This window comes from Morone saxatilis, unplaced genomic scaffold (genome assembly GCF_004916995.1).
Source record: "Morone saxatilis isolate NCDOM2014 unplaced genomic scaffold, NCSU_SB_2.0 Contig14, whole genome shotgun sequence".
NCBI lineage: Eukaryota > Metazoa > Chordata > Actinopteri > Moronidae > Morone > Morone saxatilis.
The window spans coordinates 18,166,155-18,188,075 of NW_023339696.1; the positions used below are offsets into that span (position 1 = coordinate 18,166,155).

General features: G+C 43.0%; 1 protein-coding gene across 1 annotated transcript; it reads right to left on the bottom strand.

Moving 5' to 3' along the window:
- Window positions 1–1,609: 1,609 nt before the first annotated feature.
- On the bottom strand, window positions 1,610–21,562 carry setd1a (SET domain containing 1A, histone lysine methyltransferase). Its single transcript, XM_035654790.1, is given in 32 exon segments — window positions 1,610–3,790; window positions 3,916–4,053; window positions 4,324–4,443; window positions 4,990–5,100; window positions 9,052–9,233; window positions 9,504–9,858; window positions 10,959–12,253; window positions 12,457–12,500; window positions 12,635–12,827; window positions 12,926–12,959; window positions 13,249–13,391; window positions 13,489–13,573; window positions 14,039–14,206; window positions 14,611–15,160; window positions 15,162–15,231; window positions 15,234–15,297; window positions 15,299–15,363; window positions 15,366–15,499; window positions 15,501–15,532; window positions 15,534–15,581; window positions 15,583–15,625; window positions 16,151–16,308; window positions 16,310–16,576; window positions 16,579–16,619; window positions 16,622–16,742; window positions 16,744–17,884; window positions 18,391–18,629; window positions 18,800–18,942; window positions 19,552–19,822; window positions 19,908–20,006; window positions 20,409–20,553; window positions 21,072–21,562. Coding segments are annotated over 31 exon segments (6,666 nt in total). The 5' UTR covers window positions 20,547–20,553; window positions 21,072–21,562; the 3' UTR covers window positions 1,610–3,616.
- Between the last annotated feature and the right edge of the window lie 359 nt (window positions 21,563–21,921).

Consider the following 21,921-nt stretch of genomic DNA (forward strand, 5'->3'; position numbering starts at 1 on the left):
AAACGATGTAGTATCTGATATAAACCCATAGTTTATAGATTACTGCTGGTCCTTGAACTTTGGCCAAATTCCCTCTGACAAGGCCTTTACTGCCATTTGGAGGTTACGCATATGAGGAAAACTGGCGAAAGGTCCTTTTTACTGCGTCATCTAAAACAAAAGCAGGTCAACATGATGATTAACAGTGATGTTAAGTTTCCATGTTGATTTTTGGCCTGTATATTATTCGCTGCAAAAACAATGTGATTGAGATTAAAAACAAAGCTGTTTTTCAAAGTTCCTGAACCCTTTTTTTTAACAGACCATGTCAATGTTTTAAGAACTCAGACTTTCTTCATGTATCATTGCATTGCAATCATAGCATCAAGTGTTTGTGGTTTAGCATTGCACTCCCATAACATTCTTGGACTAATGATAAATAGAAAAAAAGAAACCAGAGGTATTGTTGCACATTTTACTTTCTTGTCCAGTGCCTACATTACCCACAATGCAACTCGACTAGGGATGGGCGGGTGTGTTTTCTGAAAATTAGAATTATTTTGGTAAAAATACCCACAGACAACCAACTCCTATCCAATTAGGGGCACACGAACCGCCTTCCTCCACCTCCCACACTCTCACTGTTCCACTTTCCAGCCTGCAGCAGAGTCATAGTGAAGTAGACTTTGTTTCATGGTTTTGGGTTTCACTCATTGTTTATTCAATATATTTGTTGACTGTTTGATTACGTAAAACCTCGGTTTATATGAGCCATCCAGGTGGAGTGTTGTAACACACACCATATGAGGTCAGAGTTTCATCTAGATTAGTTCAAGGGTTCTTCACAACAGGGCAATGACATGTTGTTAACTGTGGAATTCAAGCACTATGGCTTGAAACGTGACCACACACCAGCAAGCAATATCCTGCCATTTCCAGTTTCAGCCAGTCTTCTTGTGACTCAAAGGAAAATCATAGCTTACAGTTTCCCCAGCTGAGTGCTGTTAGTAGGTGCACCAGTCAAGCTTATTTTAACTGATGTACAGGACAAAGGCTTGTTTGATGTTGGTCAGCCAGATGTACACTGATTTTTCAACTCAGTTCACCATCTGCACTGTGAGCTTTAGCAGCTCTTCCTTTTCTGTCAGCCTCTGGTGACTTATAAAATCGTAGTGTTAGTTGGGCAGATTTCAGAACTTCCTCTACATTTCTCTAAACAGGAAACATCAATGTTGCAGGTGCAAAGAGGAAATAGGAGTGTCGTTTCCACTACGTAAGCTTCCTGTTGAAATACCACATTTAATCAGCTATTCATTATTTATTCTCTATCCGGCATGTAAAAACCTCCCACTGTTTAACATTTAAAGTTTTTATTAGGTTCAATCAATGATCAAACTACGATCACTTTAAATTACAACCAATCAAAATGCCCAACCCTATTTCTTTCCTTGTTCCAACTTCCAAAATATGTGATAAAAGTTAAAATATTCTATTCCATCTTTTCGTAGAGACCCCCTACAACTCACTCATGGATCCTCGCTGGTCCCTGGAGCCCAGTTTGAGAACCTAATTGACACTGGCTGAACCTCAGTGTTTCTAATAGCAGTAGGATACAAATTTATTGAAAAACAACATTTTGTTTATTTAAAAAATATTTTAATGCACCATTAATAAAGGGTCCAACGCATTAATACAAGAGAAATATTGCAAATAATATTAAAATAATCATCAAATTAAAAGGAAAAACAATAAAAAATAAATGAATGGAAGGTATGTACATGTTTCCTCCTCATGGAGAGAGGAAAAGGAACAACATATTTACAGCTTGAAATCAGTGTGTTTCTACGAGAAACAAACACCTCTACAATATTTACATGTACTTCTTTGATTTTTTTTTCCTTTCATCTTTTTATCCTGTAGTAAAGAGGGTTGGTTTGTACTGAAAGGCTTTCATTGCAACAAAAAATATCTTACACATTTTCCTGTTTAGGAGGGAACAAAATAAAGAGTCTTCTGCTAATTAAAAGTTTAGAATTAAAGTTCAACTTTGGACGGCCATAGCCATATGAAAAACAGAAACACAACACAAGGGCCATATACATCCTGCTGTCTGCAGCATATCACAAACCTGCTGAGGCTTATATATATATTATACCTCCCCTTCCACCCATCTACACTGCCAACAAATTGTACGCAGGACATTTGTTTGCCTTAAAATGAAAAATGTTTCAGGGAGGGATTGTTGAGTGTGAGTGACTCCACACTCAAATAAAATAGATACTAATGCATTCTGGAAAAGGCCCACAAAACAGGAAAAAAACAAAAAGAAGAAACTTTACTAAACTAAACCTCTGAAGAGACCTGATCTAATCAAATAAATGCGGCTTTTAAAAACATTTGCAGCACACAGACTAAGTTGAACACTGACCGCATCATTTTTACGTGGACCTGCAGGAGATTTCTGATAATCTGTTTTAACGGCTGAAGAAAGAAGGACTTGCAGTTCGCCAAGTGTTGAAATAGGAATCTGCCATTTGCTGGTTGTAACAAAATACAGGAACACTATGGAAGTTTACAGACAAACTAAACAGACAAACAGGCTGAGAGATCCTATTGAACAAACACTTGCAGAGTTATCCTAAGAAGACATCTTGTTGACAGCTTTGAAGTGGGGGAAAAAAAAAACAAGCCAATTCTCTGTTGTGCTGATCCTGCAGACAAAAATTCAGCAGCCATGTAAAATTAACACTTTTAGCTAACCAAACTGACAAATATTTTCATGGTGGGTTAAAAACAATAGCTCAAAGGACTCTCATCCCAACAGAGGGTTGTGGCAAATTGCACGGTGGAGAAGGGGAATAACAGGGCTAGTGAACACAAGCCACTAAGGACAGTGGGTGGGTATACAGAAACTCATTTCACTGTAAGATGCTTACAGCTAATGCAACTAAATACCATTAATAACAGCAATAGTAATATTAATATATAATACTATGAAATGAAATAAAAAAAAAAAAAAAAGAATCTTCACACTTGAAATCTTGCATAACTGAAGACCAAATTGATTGAAGTTTGTCATCTTTAAAAGTGCGCCCTTAACAAGCGCTTTTTAAAAACCCTGAATTTGTCTGATATTCCTGTGCGTCTATGTGCGGACCTGTGTGGATGGGTTGGTGGGTGCAGCGAGGGACTGGACACTGGAAAAGTGATCCAGGCTGTAGATTATGTGAGCTGACGTAGACATAAAATACCAGTGTTTTTCAGTTTTCATTGACTTCCTTCAAACGGATACTAGGGTGGAAATTGAGAGACCTTTCATGCCAACAATAGTCCGACAATACTGCCACAGGAGAGCTAATGGTGAAACAAAGCACCCCCCCACGCCCTCATAGTTTTCACATGCCTTGTAACACAAACCCCTCACACACACTGGCTCGTAAAACTGCTAAGTGACTGAAAATGTGCATGAAAAGTGCAAGTGTGTGTGTCTGTTTCCTGGGTATTGTGAGGACAGCTGTGTGGTCTTTTGGAGTGGCAGGGGGTATTGGAAAGCCGCTTTGTTTTCTGGGTACACTCTGAGGAGGGTGAACCGGGGGAGACCGTATTTGGCTGGCCGTTGCAAAGTAGGGAAGAGAAACTAATTCAGTGTCCCGCGGCAGTTCTCCGTTCCACACAGGCAAGGAATCTTGTTCTCCTCGAGGGGGAATTTGTAGTCGTAGGTGATTTCTTCGTTGACAGCGATGGCCTGCTTTGAGTAGATCACGATCTTTTTCTGGGACTCTATGGTGATAACCTTGGCGTAACAGTTTGGCTAGAAGAACAAAGCAATGAGAAAGAGAGAGAGAGAGAGTGATGAGCAACAGCCCCAGAACTAAATTACAATAAAAGCCTGTTATCTATCACTCATATGTGTTGACTAATGCTTTTCAGACTCACAGTGCAGCAGTGGTTGATGAATCGTGCCAGGTTGCCACACTTGGTGGCGTCTATAATTGTGTCGTGGTCCACTCTGAACAAGTAGCTGCTCCCGATGCCCTGCTGTGCGTACCGCTTCTCTCGATTGTCAGCCACCATCTGCACGCACAAACATTTGCTCAGTGACCCTATGTCAACACCACAACAAACAGGTATCTACAAAAGTGCATGAGTAACATTTCACTCACTGTCGTATTTACTGTGCTTTATATTATAAAACACCAATAATGGAATAATGGAAACTTCTATAATCATTCCACTAAAACAGATAATATTAGGACAATATAGTGACTGGATGGGATGTTTTGAAGATATTGCTTTAAAATCATCACTGATTCAACACAGATTAACACAAACTGGAGACAGTACCTGTCTGATGTTTTGACCCACATACTCGATGACCATCTCATCAGCAGCAATGGGCTCCATGGCGAACAGGCCCCACTCGTGGATCCGGCTGCGTCCAAAACGAAGCTTCTTCTTGCGGTACTGCACAAGGACAGAAAACACTTTTTGTAACAATGGTCTTGGTAAAAAAAAAAGAAAGTACAACGCATATAGACCAGGACAAATATATACTTTGAGTTTTTATTCAAATCCAGCCTCGTACAAGGAACATGTAGATGTACACGTAAGCAGGAAATGCTAATTTAATTCTTTGCATATTTAGGCGACTCATTTCATGTCAGTGTGTTAAACACAGAGTTGGCTTTGGACTGAAAGCAGGAGAATTAAGCTAATCAAATTAGCTGGATAAACACATTTTATAATGGCAGCTAGAGGAGATAGTAATGTTTGCTCAACAAAGAGAAAAAGAACTGAATAAAATGAGATAAAGTGCTAGCCAAAGGCAGTGACATAACAGCCTGAACTACATCTCTGTAATCTACAGTTCAGTGATATGGTGTGATGTAGGTTTAAATGCTGAAATATGATTTCATCTTTTTTTCAGAAAAACAAAAACAAAACTTTAGCTGTACAATGTGCATGTACTTGATTTGGTACATGAGATACCATGGCTGTAACTGGATGTACCTTCAGCTGGTTGAGTTTGAGCAGGTCAGAGTCCATGACAGCAGTGGTGCCAATGACGGTGAGGAGGCGGCGCTGTTCTGATCGTCTCTCTGATAGGACCCTGTTTGCTCCCTGGAAAGAAACAGACAGCCAAGAGCTTCACAAAGGGCCACTATCGCACGTTATCATATGGCCTTGAGCTGGAGGAGACTGAACCGAAGAAACACTTAGTGTTTTTAATGTTTAACAGCCAAGATAATGTGGGTGAGGTGCATTTGAAAAGGAAGGTCAAACTGTGAAAACGTAGTAAGAGGAAGGACGCAGGCAAGTTTCTCTTCCCTGTCTACAATGTATGCTAATATAAATATAGACACAACCATGTCGTCAATGCACACAGACCATTATGAAACATTACGTAACCAACTAATGCAGGACATGAATTCTGAAGGCTCTGATTGTGTTTCTTGTACTTGATATAAAGTAAACAGAGCACTGAAAACAATCAAATCCAGATGTAAAAGATAAAAGGGAACATAAGTTGTAGCGAACACTGTTTAACAGCCAAACTGTATGGGTCATGAAGAAAGCCTGAATGTATGAAATGGGTCTGTTCAAAGTCATATTAACATAGCAACATATACACCTTTCACTACATTCGCAATGTTTGAATCTGTAGAATATCTCAGACATTAAATAACTAATATAATTTTTTTTAACCATCTGTTTCAGATTAAAAGCTCTCCAGCGTTTCTGTGGACAGAATCCATTCATTTGTTGACAAGGCTTTTATTGTCTTGTATTCATCAAAGGTAAACTCAATGCAGAAAGACAGAGCTGGCAGCAGCATCGCAGCGGGATAGGCAGCAGTTCAGTGAGGTAGCCATCACACACACGTGGCTCATGTGGGATTTGTGTCAAGGCTGTAAACTTTTCAAGCACATTATTTCAAAAACTACGTTTTGGTCCTCCTAAACCTGCTATTTTTGCTTTATTTCATGTCACATTTTCAAGATAACGCAGGCTCTTTCTGTTATTTTACATATCTATTTTTCCTTACAAATGTGTGATGTGTAGTCAATGATTGTTTAAGCTCTGACAGGATGAAGGGTTCGTAATTGCAAAACTGAGCAGCTGTATAATTAAAAAAATTAAGCGCTATGATAACATATAATTTGTACTCTTTGTGAAGAAAAGATCAGTCTGTGCTTTGAAAATATGTCCGCTGTTTACACCTCCACAGACAGACCACCAGGCAGATCAAACCACATCGCACTGTGCACCTGGGACAGGTTTCAGACTGTTCTCAGAAAAGTGGCTCAAAATTGCTGGGCTACTTAGATCAGGACAACAAAGACGCTGGCTGATGTGGTATCCAGTTACAACTTATTTTGCACCGAGTCAGGGATACTGTATCTCCAAAAACACTGAGGTTACATACAAACAAAGAGCCGAAACTAAAATGTGTGTTCCCTCAATATAAAAAAAAAAAAAAGGTTTTCCTTTTCTTCTGCTTTTCTCCATGGTGACAGTAGATACAGCACAGAACCAGAATGGAAACATCACTTCTAGGAAAATCTAAGCTATGAGTAGAAAGGAAGGAATGCAAGACAATTGTGTTGATTTCCCCTTTAAAATCCACACAAACGCTTAATGTCAGCAGCTCTTTGTTCATTACCTCTATGCCTACGTGTGCTTACTTGGGATGTCCCGATCGTCATCATAAACTCATCGGTACCGGCTATATAAAGCTATATAGAGGCCATCCAGTCCTTTGCTTTACCTCAGCTGTCACACAGATGTTTTACTTGCAATGCTTTCATGCACAGCAGCACAAGCAGCGCATTCGGTTTCAACTCGCCACTGTCTGCCTCTCCACTTTGCTGGGCTGAAGCTCCCCCTGCGGCACAACACTAATAAGGATCATTTAACAACGTAATCTCTAATCGTTTTACAATAACAAAGCTATAAAATAACGAACCCTCTCTGTAACCTTACCGGCCTTGTCACTATCTTGGTGCAGCCTTTGCCTGAACCAGAATCAACAGTATCAACTGGATACTGCTGATTCTGGTTGTGTAACTGTATCTAAATCCATTTGTGTGTGTAATCAGATTTATAAATGTGTAAAAATGCTTTGAGATTTATAAATATGTAGACATATCCGTAAAAGGATCTGGAAATGTGTGGACCTACATATTAATGGCTGGAAAGTATTTGCTCCAATATTGGCTCCATACTACTCTCTCCATATACAGGCTGCATGTGTCTCATCTGTTTCTTTGTGGGTCAGCAGTGGTTTAAAACAGCAACGAGTAGATGAGGCTCGTTAATGATGTTTATTATCGGAAACTAAACAGTTTACCTACTCTGTGCTTGTCATCCATCTGATAAGCTTCTATGTAAAATACTAAAACAAGTCCTTGACTGTTAATATACCGAGTCAATGACTGAATAATATTTGTATGGAAAATAATTAATGCGTCAGCTGATCGGCTCTTCTAAACAACATTTAGAGGTTAGATATTCAATATTAAACAACTCGTATTGGTGGTAAAAAAGGGGATATCCTCTAGTGCCTACCTTTCTGAACAATAATCTGGCAGCGTGTAAATAATAACTGACACAACACGGGATGTTCATGATGTGTTTGTCATACGGAGGCTGTCACTCCTTATGTGACCCAACAAACCTCAACTCCAAAAATGACACAAGAGGAACATTTTTGACTTAAAAAATGCTGAGAAACCAAAACATTATGAGTGACAGCAGACCAAAAATGGCTTTAGGAAGGTTGGAAGGATAAAAAAAGAAAGCCACGTGAGTTAGAGAAGGAGAGAATGACAAATTCCACATACACAAAGCACGTGGCATGCACATGTCGCAATGGGTTTGAGGTTTTAAAGCAATGGTTAAAGTTGTTAAACTATTTAAATAACATCATTTCTGGCAGAGATGCAGCACACAGCTCTTCACAAAACAGGTTTTAATCTGAGTCTATACTTGACATTTTAGATTAAAGTTAATTAAAGATAGCATACCAGCTTTTCTAGATACTTGTACTCATACTGTTTAACCATCTCAAAATCTCCATTTAAGGGTTGCACAGTGGTCGAGTCCATTTCAGAAAGTTGCTAATATGTGTTTTTAGGAAAACTTAATCTAATCTGTATAGTGTTACAGATTGGAGGCAATATACAGAATATAATACAATATATAAGACCCTTTTTGTATCTGATGAAATGTGCTTTGTTAAACCAGTTACTGTATTGCCTAATGGTGACACAAATGGTAAAAAATAATTTTGTGCTCATCAGCTATTTGAAAAAGCCTCCACCCTTTGGATCTATTATCAGTCTGTGAGTCTGAGCCAATTGACTGTAGGCCAACTGTACTATCAAGTGTCAGATTTAACCAACTACAATAACCATATTCAGCAACCACTAGACCCCCTTAAGGTTTGTTTACAGCGCCAGCACAGAGTTGGACAATATCATTCTTTCCACAGAATGGTCATTTGGGACCATATTTGGATTTTTGTGAACTTTTTGCCTCAACTTTCAAAAACAACAAAACCCACATTATTAACACAGCAACTATTTAACATTTTAAATCTCACTGGTGGGTTTTAATTAGGTAAACATACCGGTAAGCTTGTCTCACTACTTTTACAGGTTCAACCCCTTGGCTGCATTTTATCCTGTCCTCTCAATATTTTATTATTAACATTAATGGTGAACATTAATAACACGCTGAGTCCAGGTACCTCAGCCTGATGCTAGTTTTAGAGTCCCTAGTAAGAAATGGGCAGAGCAAACAAGAGGAGTATTTGTTAAGCTCTTCTTTTTTATAGTTAAGACTATTCTCTCATTGTTTCAAAAGCCATCTACTGTATCTTCATTACTTTAATTTAGTTTGGTAGATTAATAATGTAGAACAGATGTAAACAGCCTTATATTTTAAAGAAAAATTATTAGAAAAATAAACAGATGAATAATAATGGTGGTAAAGCAAAAGAAAAATATATAATAAGTAATTCTTATAACACAGAGACAAAAGGAGTCTGAATGAAATCAGGATGCTTACCGAGCTGTCGACATTCTCCACCTCTCGTATGACTTGCTCGGGCAGGTCCAGGTCCAGATAGACGTCCTTCTCCTTGCGGCTAATGGCGTAGTAGCCCTCACTCCTGGCACTACCGGTCACATGCTCACGAAGCTGCCCACCTGCGTTCTTCTTCTTACGCCGGGGGTTCGGCAAATTGGTTAGTGCAGCTCAAAGGTCAAGGACAATAGCAGGAAACCACAGACTCATATGAAGACACTTTGCTTGTATGAAAACTGCTATACCAATAAAGTCTGATTGATAACACTTTTATCCATAATCCACAATTGTATCCATTAAAAAAATGTATTACGTAGGCTACTTATTGATTGAGAACAGCCATAGATGGTTTGGCCATTGGTAACCGGGGTTAATTTCCATAACAATCACACAGACCTACTGTATTTAACGCATCAGCTCATTGAAAAGGATATTAGTGTGGCTGACCCAGTGAGTATCATTAAGCCAGTCAGAGCTGTGGTCGTCCTGTAGTAGCTTCTCATAGGTCTTCTTCAGTAACATCAAGTCTTCGCCGTCCAGACCGGAGTTCCAGATGTCATACAGGATGGTCATCTGCTCGAACTCGCTGCGGTTGTCAAACTTCATGGATGCTGGCTCGGGTGCTGGGACAGGTTTTGGCCAGCGCTGGCACGACGTTACCCCTGCCTCCTGCAGAAAGAGGCGCTCGCTCTTCCTCACCTCCTCAACCATATCGTCCTCTGTGTCTGAGCTGGACAGCTCTCCAGACTCGAGCTCCTCCACGTCCACATCTTCCTCAAAGTCTGAGTCCTGTACGGAGGAAGATGAATATTACTATCAAGGAACTATGAATGAACACAACTATGCACAAGCCCTAAAACCGTGTTGTGTTGCCTTATAGTTGCTAGTTTAGTTTAGTTTAAGGTAGAGGTAATGTACTTTAAAGGGACACTTCACCCATCATTTCTTCTCCTACCTCTGAGCACGGGAGAAATACCGGATTTCAGTGTTGCACCTTCCCATGCTTCCAATGATGTAAAAATCGTCATTTTGGGCATCACTGGAAGCAGGAAGTCTCATATTCTTTGTAGAGGAGCACCAAATTCAAAATTTATGTTACATTTCGACTACATATATAACCCACTTTCAATAAAGATTAATGTTTCCACGGGTGAAGTGCTTCTTTAAAGTACACATTATGTCACAACAGGGGACATTTATTCAAATGACACTAACTGATCACATACTGTACTGTACATCTGTTTTGCAGCAAGTAATTTAGTGAAAAAGCATGCTGCAAAACGAAAAGAAAACCTGCTTTTCCAGTGTGAGACAAATGGCTCAGTAAGTCACAATCAGGCTGGCATACGTGAGGAAATACTCATTGCACAGGCACAGGAGCATAAACAGGTAGCTTGTGCTGGTGGCTGGCTGACATCAGCTTGACGTTTGATAAACACCATCTAAAGCTGTACACATTTACATAGAACACTGTACAATGCCAGTAGATTTGTGTTGATTGCATCAGGGAAGTGCACAGAGCTACATCTCTGCCTGCTCCGCCAAAAACATCCTGTGGCCAGATTCCCCCCATTTATCATACAGACAAAATACAATGCTGGCAGGAACTGACAACAGTTTTTTACTCTTTTATTTCATTTAAATATATTGTAGTTCTGTAGTATATTCATATTCCCATTGGTTGAGCCCAATCATTTTCATTTCATTTTTTACCTGGGAAAAACCTGATGGCATTACCGAAAATTACATTACAGAAACCTGAAACTGGATCAACAGATGAGTCACCTTTCTATTGTGTTTTTGCGTCGGTTGTGAAAGATTGTTACCTGACAGTCTATGATTAAGACTTCCACAAACATTTCCCAGAATAGACCAAAAGTCCTACGCACCTCTAGTTTCCGTTTCCCCTGTTTTTTGCCTGGCTGCTCCTTCTGTTTTTTTGTGTGATGAACCTCAAGGTTTTCTTTGTCTTTTCTTCTCCGCTTTTTGCTCTTGTCCATTTCAAGTTCGAGACCCTTGCCAACCAGGATCTTCTTTGATGATGGAGGTAGAGCTGCCGCCTGGCCCACATCCTCAGAGTCACAAAGCACTCCCATAGCATTTAAGTATTCGCCTGGATCTCCCCTGGATGGTAGCGCCTCTCCAATGACCTCCTCTGGTGCTTCGAGCACCCCAGAAATAGTGTTGAGGTCTGCTGGGAGCAAGACAGAGGAGTCTTGTTTGGAAGTCCTTTTGGTACTGGGTGCTACTGGGACAACAGGGGGTTTGCAGTAGTTGTGCTCCAAAAGGACAATTACACCCTCTGCACTAATAACCAGGGCCAGTGACTCTGGGGAGAAGAGATCCTCTTCCATCTTCTGCTCCTCAGCCTCATCAGATGTCTCTGTCTCCTCTGAGTCCCCAGCATCAGGGTCCATTTTCAGGGCTACATCAGCCAACACAGATAGGTCAGTGGTCGAGGCGGAAGCCAGCTGGAGGAGGCTCGATGCCCCCAGCTGCTCTCTGAGTCTCAACCTCTGACCAGTTTCTTCCTCATCATCTTCCTCTCTGAGTGAGTGACAGGAAGAAGCTGACAGGCTGGTTGTCCGAGGCCTGCCTCGGGACCGTTTGTTGACGGGAGGTGGAGGAGGGGCCTCCTCAAAGGCCATCCTGCACATAGAGGCGTGGTCCAATGGCAGGTTCTGCACAGTGCGGCACACCATAACAGGAGGGGCAGGAGATTTGGGGGAGTCTTTTCCTGTACCCCGTTTTCCAGGGGATTTGACAGGGGTGGTCTGAGGAGAAACAGGTGGTCCCTTTTTGGGCTCATCAGAATCTTGGGTTCGTCCAGATGGGGGCACGATGAGGGCATTGCCTTCACCTGGTTTGGAGGCAAAGGGAAGCAGTTGGATGCCCTGAGTGGGACGAGCTGAGGGAGATGGGGCAGCAGTGACAGGGGAGTCTGTAGGCCTGCCGGGGGAGAGGAGGAGTGATTCACCCGCCACTTGTGAGGGAGATGGAGATAGCGGGGCAGGTGGCAGCTGCGTTTTGCTATCGTTCTCGCCTGTGGAGAACGAGACAGTCTTCCTGCGTTTCTTGAGAGGTGGCACAAGAACAATAGGGGACGAAGGACGTGGGTATGGGGGGGATGGAGGACGCTTGGTAGTTGCTGGCGTTGTATCTGCCTTGCTGTCCTTGAATTCACCTGAGAAAAGAATTTGAATGAAAGACTGATCCAAACTGAACACAATGCACACAGCTGTTCCAAGCAGCTGTAGCAACAGCCCAGAGAGTGAAAATAAATTCCATGCGAACTTCAAAATTACATCAAGGTCTTCCTTTAAAGGCTTTATATGTCTTTTTGCATTTGTTGACATGATGTGTTAATAATGTGGACTTCTGACTAACCTGTTTTGACTTCTGTCTTTGGAACAGCAGCTGCGTTATTTTGCCTGAGACAAACAGAAGAAAGACACGATGAAAAGCACATTTAATTATGTAAAACTGACTAAATGCGTTCGGAAAACAGATCTACTTTAGCAATGTTCAAAGATAACATGGACTAAACACAGAATTCAAAACATACCTCTCATCCTCCTTCTCAGTTGTGCTGTCCATTGTTGACTCGTCCATGCTGTCTGGCCCGTCACTATCAGCCCTCTCTCCTTCCTCTTCATCCTCATCTTCAGACGAAGATGAGGATGAAGATGCCGAAGAGGAAGAACCCTCAGAGGACGAGGAGAGGCTTTCATCATCACTGTCCACACTAAGGGCATCATCTACAAAAACAAAACAAAAAAAATGGTGTAATTACTGCCTTATCTGAATGTAAACACAGAAATAAAGATATATAGTGATAAGATTACAGGTGATTTACCATCAGACTCCTTTTCACTTTCCTCCTCATCCTCCTACAAATAAAAAAAAAATTGAATTACAACACTTAAAGATCACAGTGAAATGCTGCCATCTAGCATTTGGTAAGAGTAAGAGCATGATTTTTTATCAAACTTGTTAACACCAAGCAAATGAAAAAATCCAGCTACGTGCATTACATATGAATCAACCATTCATATTTATTGCATATAGTACTCAGACTGCTATTAGAGGGATACATTTGATATATAAAAAAAAACTTGTACTGTATGTCCTGCTTTGAAAGCAAACAAACAAAAAAAAGACAATTAAAAACCCACACACCTTTTCAGTTGAGGATCCATCCGATGTTTCCTCTCCCTCACTGCCAAGCTCCCAAGGTTTACGAGTTCTTGGCTTCTTTTTCCTCCTCTTGTTGTCCCTTTCTGCTCCATGCCTGTCTGCCTCTGGCCTTCTCCCTTCAGCAGCTTGAAAAAAAAAAAAAGAGTTTAAGAGTTAAATGCAGTGAGGCCTATTAATACAACCCCTCCTTCTAAACTTTTCAACATCAGCTTGTCAGCAAACCTTCATCATCCTCGTCTGGTGGGGTTGACGGTCGCGGCCTTTTCATGTCTCCCTCTTCAAATTCCTGAGGTCCTTTCCTCTTTACCTGAACAATCAGACATCAACGACATTTTTTAGAAAACAATGAAACACAAGACAAGAATGTTTTTTTTTTTGACAACTACTATAAACTTAGAACTTAAAATCTGCCAAAATACGAAACATTACAGCATTTTTTCATATTTTTGTACTTGACAAATATCATCATATCTATGTTTATATGTGATTAATTATACCGGAGTTCTGTAAGTGTAATTACGACTAAAAATATCTATAATTTGAACCTGGGACCAGTACTGTTAGAGACCATCTTCTTTTAAAATGAAAAATAAAAAACAATAGTTTAAATTGAGGCCATGCAATGATGATGATGATACATTTATTTGTCAACTGTAAAACGGACACTTCCCAGTGTGTGTATGTGATCAGAGGTTTTAATTTATCAAATCACAGTGTGAGCTGTCAAATATGGAGATAAAGGCCCTAAAGATCTGCCACAGTGTGTTTTTACCTTAAAGGAAGGCAACCGTAGCGCTCCTCGGAGAGAAAATCCTTCCACGCCACCACTCTTTGCCCAATCAACAAGAGACATGAGAGGCTCCCGAGGACGGTTGACCTTTTCTTCTTTTTTCTCCTCATCCCGTAAGGCAGACACCCCCCTAACCATTGTCTGGAAGGGCTAGAGGAGAAAAACATTTACAAATTGCAGTTTGTTTTTAATTCCCTTTTCCGTTTCACAGTATAACAACGATCCCTGATCAATATAGCCAGCAGCATCTCCCGGCCAGTGAGAATGAGGAAGGCAAATTCAAAAAGTAAAAGTTGTGACAGCTTTGGAAAGCAAAACGTCCCCTTCTTGGATACAAGGCCCTGGGATGATGTAAGGTAAGCTTTTAAACTGAACACAGAATCAGGTTGAAGCAAAGGACATTTTTGAAGAGACTCAGTCAAACGTTAAATAAAATAAACCCCCCAAAAAGTGCCAAGAACAAAGGACAAAAGCAGAACCCCTGACAGAAAAACTAAAATAGCAAGCTTAGAAACTAAGACAATGTCAATATTGTTGCGGTTAATCGTCCTTACCTTGGCCTTGGTCTCTTTCCTCTCCCACCACTCGTCAAAAGTTGCAAAGGCAACGTTCTCCACCATTTTGCGGTTCAGGTCCCTCTGCATGATGTTTTTCATTTCCTGGATCAGAGTGGCCAGGACCATCTGCACCGTGGCTTCATGCGGATTTTCTGCAAGCATGGGCATCTCCTCCCCTGGAGCCCTGTACTCGTCCCCATCCCCGGGCAGCATGGTGCCATAGCCAGGCGGGGGCATGTAAGAGGGGTAGTGTGGCGGTAAGACGTGTGGGGGCCAGCCAGTATGGGGAGGCGGGATGCCGTGGTGTGGAGGGGGTGGGATCTGAGTGCCGTGCGGGTCGGGGTAAGGGTAGGGCATGTGGGGGGGCATGTAGCGGTGGTCCTGGTCATAATGAGAGCCCGCCCCGTTCCCCTCTTGGTCCATGTAGGGGTGGTGTGTGTGGGGTGGCGGCATGGAGTGGAGATGGTAGGAGCTGTGCTGGGGTGCGCGCATGGAGTGGAGATGGTAGAGGCGTAATCTGCAGTTGTCTGCCTCACCCGGGCCGGGTGCCGTTGGCGGACGACAAGCGCAGCTGGTGTAGACGATTAGATGTGGGTCTGATTTGGAAGGACATGGGAGCCCACCGCTTTACTGGTTCACAGCTCCATAGAGGTGGCATAGTCATTACATGTGGTGGGGCATGGGAAGGAGGATACTCGGGGTGCAGTTCCATGTGGGGCAAGGGAGGGATCCCGGGGGGAGGCGGCTGCAGGAGTAACCAGGGGGAGGTGGAGGAGGCAAATGAGGAGGGTAGGAAGGTATTGGAGGGTGCATGGAGGTGCCAAGAGTGCTGTGCAGAGTCGAGATGGGTGGGGGTGAAGAAGAGGGGTCTGTTGTTTGGGAGGCATGGCGCCTGGGATGAAGAGGGTGAGGAACCTGAAGGTGACTGAGGGCTGGTGGGTGGTCACCGTTGTTATGGCAGTCTCCTCACTCCTCCTCGTCTGAGATCTCCATGTCTTCCCCCGAAATGAAGCTGAAAAAACAAAAGCTTATGTTTTAAGTCTGGAAACTGCCTGTTTTAAGTACATCTACGGTGATCACTACTAAAGTAGGGGTGCAAAGATATTTTAAAAAAACTTTTAAATTGTATTGTGATATTTCAAAAACCAACAAATAACAGTCAAATTCATAAAGAACAAATCTTACATATAGTAATCAGTTGATCTAAGGATGTTTTCGTGTTTTTTCTGTGTATTGATGAGTCATTTTTTTCTTTCTTCTTTCCGAAACCCTTTGTTTTTCGAAAACTCTTTGTAGAACTGATATGGTACTGCGATGTAATGTTATTTGTGTTGGGCGTGCATTGGTGGCGCATTAATTGGAAAAACCCTTGTTGCTGAAATGTCTTTGCATATTTAACACTACAGAAACAATCTACAGTTTGTTGTATTTTAGATGCTTTACACCAAGCTACCCACCCTTAAAACAACAAAAATCTGCCTATACGCTACTTCAAATCTGCACTAACAGAACTGCAGTTGGGACCAATAGTCTGAACCCTGAGCTTTTTGGTACCAGCTCCTGACTCTTCCATGACTCTGCTCCATTGTTAAGGTGGTGTGTGTGTCTCGTTCTGCTCCTTGTTTAGTGACCACGGCCTGTAAAGATTCTCCATGCCAAAGCTCCAGCCCCAGTGAGGCCAACCTGGGGCTGGGGGCTCCTCTGGGGGCAGGATGGTGTGGGAGTATTGGAAGAGGATGGTTGTTGCTGTACGTACAGTGGGACTCTTCCGACCATTCTCCCCCTTTCCCCGTTTCCTTCTCTGTGCCATCTCTGCTCTTTCCTTTTCTCCTGTTGGTCCGTGTCTCCCCTGTGTCCCTACCTGATTCCACTTGTGTGCTCCCCCGTTACGTCCGCCTGACCCACCTCTCTCGTTCTCCTCCCATCTCCCAGCGTATGCCCTCTGCTTATCTTCTTTCCTATCGTGTCCTCATCTTCCTCATCAGAGGCCAGGAAAGAAAACTTGGCTTCTGTTCTTTCAGGAGCATTCAATACGAGGAGTCAAGGCTTCGCTGTGTGTGAACGAACGGTAAACGGTCTCATGTGGTGGAATCTGCTCTGGGCGAGGAAGAGTCACGGTTGAGGGGCGGTGACTGGAGGGGAGGAAGACAGATGGTGGGGGAGGGAGGTAGAAGAAGGGGAGGTCGAGGAGGAGGCAATGGTGGGGTGGGGTGGAGAGGAAGGCGGGGGCGTCTTTGGTGGTGCGGGTGGGGTGCTGGGACGGCGTTTGGGTTTTGTCCATTGCTCTTCGCGTGCTGGACTGTCCTGGTTGAAGTCCAGTGTTCCCAGTGTCTCAGCTACAGCTGCTGCGATGACTGAGGCTGGCGGGAGAGGAGGTGGCGGTGGGGGAGGTGGAGGCAGAGCGCTGTGGTGACCAGCATGGTAATCTTTGTCAGCGCCTACCGAAGGCAGAGAGCCCCTCTCTGCGAGGCTTGTGCCCCCTAGACGGGTAGAAACATCTAATCCCTGAGGAGGGGCTGGGGCAGGCTCTTTGGAGGAGGAGTATGCGGAGTAAGATGAGGGGGGAGGAGACATGCTGTTAGAGGAAGAGCGGTAAGAGTTGGAATTGTATCTGGGGTCAGAGCTGTTGGAGTAGTCACTGTCCCTGTCTCGGTCTCTGTCTCGGTCCCTGTCCCGGTCATGGCTGCTCCTTCTGCGGCTGCTGCTGCCATGGTGGTTGTGAGAATGGTGGTGGTTGCGGTGTCTCTGGTGGCTGTGGTCACCAGATCGGGAGCCCAGGCTGTCTCGCCGGTACCCCCTGTCGTCCCTGCGTTCCGAGTGGTGATGGGAGTGATGGGAATGGTACTTTGAGGAAGAGTTTGTGTCTTGCTGGTGGTGGTAAGATGACCTCCTGGCGCCAATCCCCCCCGCCCCGTAGCGGCCCCCTGAGTCTCTATCGCGGTCCCGGTCCCTGTCTGACATTGGGGGCTGATCATATTGGGTGGCAAGAGGTGGCGGAGGCATTGAGGAGTGGTGCCCGATGTGTGGTCCAGGCCCTCCAACATTGGGGTACGGGGGGTAGCACGGCGGCTCGTTGGGACGGTATGACGTGTTTGGGGGGTACATAGGGCGACCTCGATGATACACTGAAGGTTCCTGTGCATCCTCAGAGTAGCGAGACACTTTGTATCCTCCGACAGTAGATGAGACCGCAGAAGATGAGGAGGAGGAAGGTAGCATGTCCTGGGGAGGGTAGCCGCTGCCTAAAGTGCCAGCGTTGTAGCCAGTATGCCTGCAAGACACAAATGAGGTAGATTTTTAAATTATTATTTTGTGGACCCAAGCAAGATTGACAACCACTCATTCATTATGCCTCCACTCCACAGTAGAGCTGAATTATCAAAAGCATAAACCCCAAAAAATGCATGTTATTTTAGCAATTTATGTTATCTAACAGAGTCGTACGAACACAATGTTCTTTGCAGAACATAATAATGTCCAAATATTTGCACTGTAATGTAACGGTGGCAAACATTAGTGCACTGTCCAAACATACAGTCTATGCAACGAACCTGGGAGCAACAAAAGGATTATCAGAGTTGTGTACAAATTCGCAGATAATTTATGGAAAGTTATAGCTACATTTTCACATTAGTATAATTATTATTGGGAGTTATTAATATAACACTGATTAATAAAGAAGTTGTGTGTTTCAGCTTTGACTGAAGGACAGGAATTTGCCTTATGATAACAACAGCACCAAGGCAAAAACATTCACGTGAAACATCGACAACTAACCTGTTGCCGGTGTAACCCGCGTCTTGTGAGAAAGGAGTCCCAGATCTGGAGCTGTAAGGCGTTCCTCCGCCCTGAGACGATGCAGAGGAGCCTGCCATGGAAGAGGGGGTTGTGTCCAGACGCTGATCACTGAAGCCAGTATCTGCAGAGCCAGGAGTGATGCTTCCTGTTGTGAGGGCCTGGACCCCTGCTGCCAAAACTGCAAACTCACTGGAGATCCTCCGCTTCATTTCTGTTGACTGTGAAAAAGAGGTATAATAAGAGTTTAGAAATTAAGCAAGTATACGTGGCTCACTCTATTATTACGCTTGATTTGATTTAGGATGTGTGCGGGTAACTCAAAGTCTCCTTAATATTTCCATTCACAAATCAACTGTAGGTGATCCTTTGATAACCGAAGAGACAATACCGTGTCAGGCTGTGGCTGTGGCTGTGGCTGTGTTGGGGCCTGAGGCTGGACCCTGTCTGTCAAAGCCTTGCCTCCGAGGGGCACTGTCTGAGGAGTGTAGGACCCATTTACGATTAGGTCATAATACTTCTGCCTCTGCTGGCCTGGGGAAAAAAAAAAACACACATAAGCCACAGAAAAATAAATACAGGTTGTGAACTGAGCTCAGCACAGACATAAATTGCATCTACTTATAATGAGGTTTTCAAGACAAACTCCATTAGGTTTAACTGCCTCCACCAGCTAATGTATGGGTTGTTTTTGTCCCATTTGCTTATTGGTCCATTTGCTGGTGAGCAGGACATAACAGATTTTCAGTTTAAGTTTGTGGGAAGCTTGCGCGAGGAACAAGCGACTCACGATTGGTACAAATTTGAATAAATGGTGCAAATAAAGAGGGCTTGCATGATACGTTTTTTTTTAAACATCTTCAGTATTTTCTAATAGTAATAAACACAATAAAATGCTGGCACGTATGTTACATGATTTTGCTCCACAAAGTGTATTACTGTGTATTACTGTGTGTGTAAAGATCCAGACTGAGAGGAAAAATGTAGGTTTTTCAATTATTAAAGCGACGGTTTCGAGAGATAAGCACTCTGTAGTTCAATGCGCACTACACAAACGTGTTACTGGCTTATTATTTGTCACTGCGACTTCAAGTTTTATAACCACCTCACACTTTAAAGATAAGATTAGGTGTTTTAGCTCACCTTTTATATCCAGTTGAGCATGAATGATGTTACCCATGACAGAAGTATTGTGCAGATGCTTGACTGTGTCTTTGGCTCCTCTGGTGCTAGTGAATAACACCCTGGCCAGACCCAAGTGCTTCCTGGTCTTGGGGTGAAAAAGGATCTCCATCTCCTCCACCTCGCCAAACTTGGCACACATTTCTGCCAAGAAGGGCTCCTTGATGTTGTCATTGAGTCTAGCAAAGGTCACCTCCTTGAGGGGAATGGGACCCACATAGAACTCATCAAGCTGTGAAGAAAAACCAGGGAATAATAGTTTAAATTCAAATAGACGAAGCGGCTGCGTGGAATTGATGTCGAGCAGCTATTCTCACCTTAAACTTCGGCACTGGCATGGACAGTTCTGTATACCTGGACCACAGTCTCCGGGGCCTTGGGTCCCGCAGTTCGCCCACAGGAGGAAAACCAGAGTCCTGGAAAAATGTGTACAGGTCACAGTTAGAGCTGGGCGATAGGGCCTAAAAGAAAATCTGTAATAAAACTAATAATAATCACAAAATACAAACAGAAAAGCAATTTTTATCCAATGTTTTCTTAAAAACCAGCTACAGAAGACACGATATGTAGGGCTTCACATACGGGACGTTACGGGAAAATGATCACACACTTTATACGTATTAGTGGCGGGTGAATTGGGTCCTTAGCAGCTATAACATCCGTCGTTTAGCTCTCAATTTCACCATTCAACCTTTTATTTTTTCGCAGCGTTTTAAAACAACCGTTCAAATGAGGATTTAATCCGTTCCTCCAGCTGTAGTCGCAGTTCAAACACACAAACACACATCATAGAGGTAACAACAACAACAACAACTCACCGGCACACTGAAATGAACTCCATCGTATCTGTAGATTTTCTGTGTGACCCTCCGGATAGTTGGGTCCTGGACGAGTTTGTAGCTCTTCCACTGCAGACTGACAGCCTTTTGTGAATCTGCCCCACCGTCTGGATCCATCCTACAACTGAATATCACAAGGAAAACACTGATTTCAGACACAGTTTGAGGGGAGGGGACAAAAAAAAAAGAAACACACACACACACACACACAAAAAAAAACCCAACCAAAAAGCGAAACGTCATTAAATTAACTGTGCAAATAAATAAAGCCACAACGATCTGAAACAAATGCAGTAATAATAATTACAGTGACAAGTAACGATGAGCTGCGTCACATCAGTTCACCACCAAAATAAATAAAAAAAACACTCAACTTTCCCCGGTTAATAGTGCATTTAAAAAGGCGGAGGAAACGTGAATAAAGCAGGTTAATAACCGGGAAGCTTTTAATTCAAACATCGATTTTAAAAAAAAAGATGCTGCGTGCTGTCAAAACAATGAGCAGCGTTGCGTCACTAGCAACCCGCTAACTGCAGCGACAATCTGCACAGAAAACTGCGGGGTTTTTTCTTAAACGCAAAAGAGGGAGGTTTTAAATCCCGGCTGCTCAAACTCCTCCACACGAGAAGAGGAGGACTTTACCTTGCGTTGGATAACCGATGTTGGTTTACTTTGCCTTCTCGCGGTGGCTACGGCAAGTTGACGCTAATGCTAAAAAGCAGCGAGGAGGAAAAAAAAAAAAAAAAACACCAAGTTAGGGAGTCAAACTCTGCGTCTTTTTGCGTCCTTCAGCGCTCATTTGTAAAGATTTATCCCTCGCATTCGCCTTGTGCACCTCAGTCGACTTGTTTATCGTCTAAATTAAGATCCCCCCCACCTCTTTTGAAGCCTCACAGCCCGCTCATCCGAGAGTAGCAACCCCGCCGCTACTTCAGGCCCGGGAGGCGAACAAGAAAAACACTGAGTCCCTAACAGACGAAGGGACGTCTCTAAGGCCGTCGTTAGGCAAATCTGACGAGCTAAAACGATGCAGACATCATTCCGGTGGTTAGTCGAGACGGTAACGCGACTCTCCGGAAGGTTAAAGCCATTGTTTTCGCTTTAAAATCCCTATATTGTTGAGAGAGCCGCCATCGCGTAACCAACCTGAAAGCCTCGCCTGTTCTCCATCAGTGTTTGCGAACGCAGGCTTCGGTTTCGGACCGGCACTTTCCTCTCCTTCGTTTTACGGGGGGAAAAAATAAACTTAACACTACATCGATGTACAAAACTCAGAATGTAGTAGAAATAATAATGGGATTTTTTTTTTGGCTGTATTAATTACTAACATTTTTTTTTGTGGTTACTTTTTTTTTTTTTACAGTTGAAAAATAATGTTCGAATCTGCGCATACAGACACAAATCTGGAAAAAATAACACAGCGCCACCTAAAGGCGGATTGGTGAAACTACTAATGAGCCCGACAATCCTAATGATAGATAGATAGATAGAT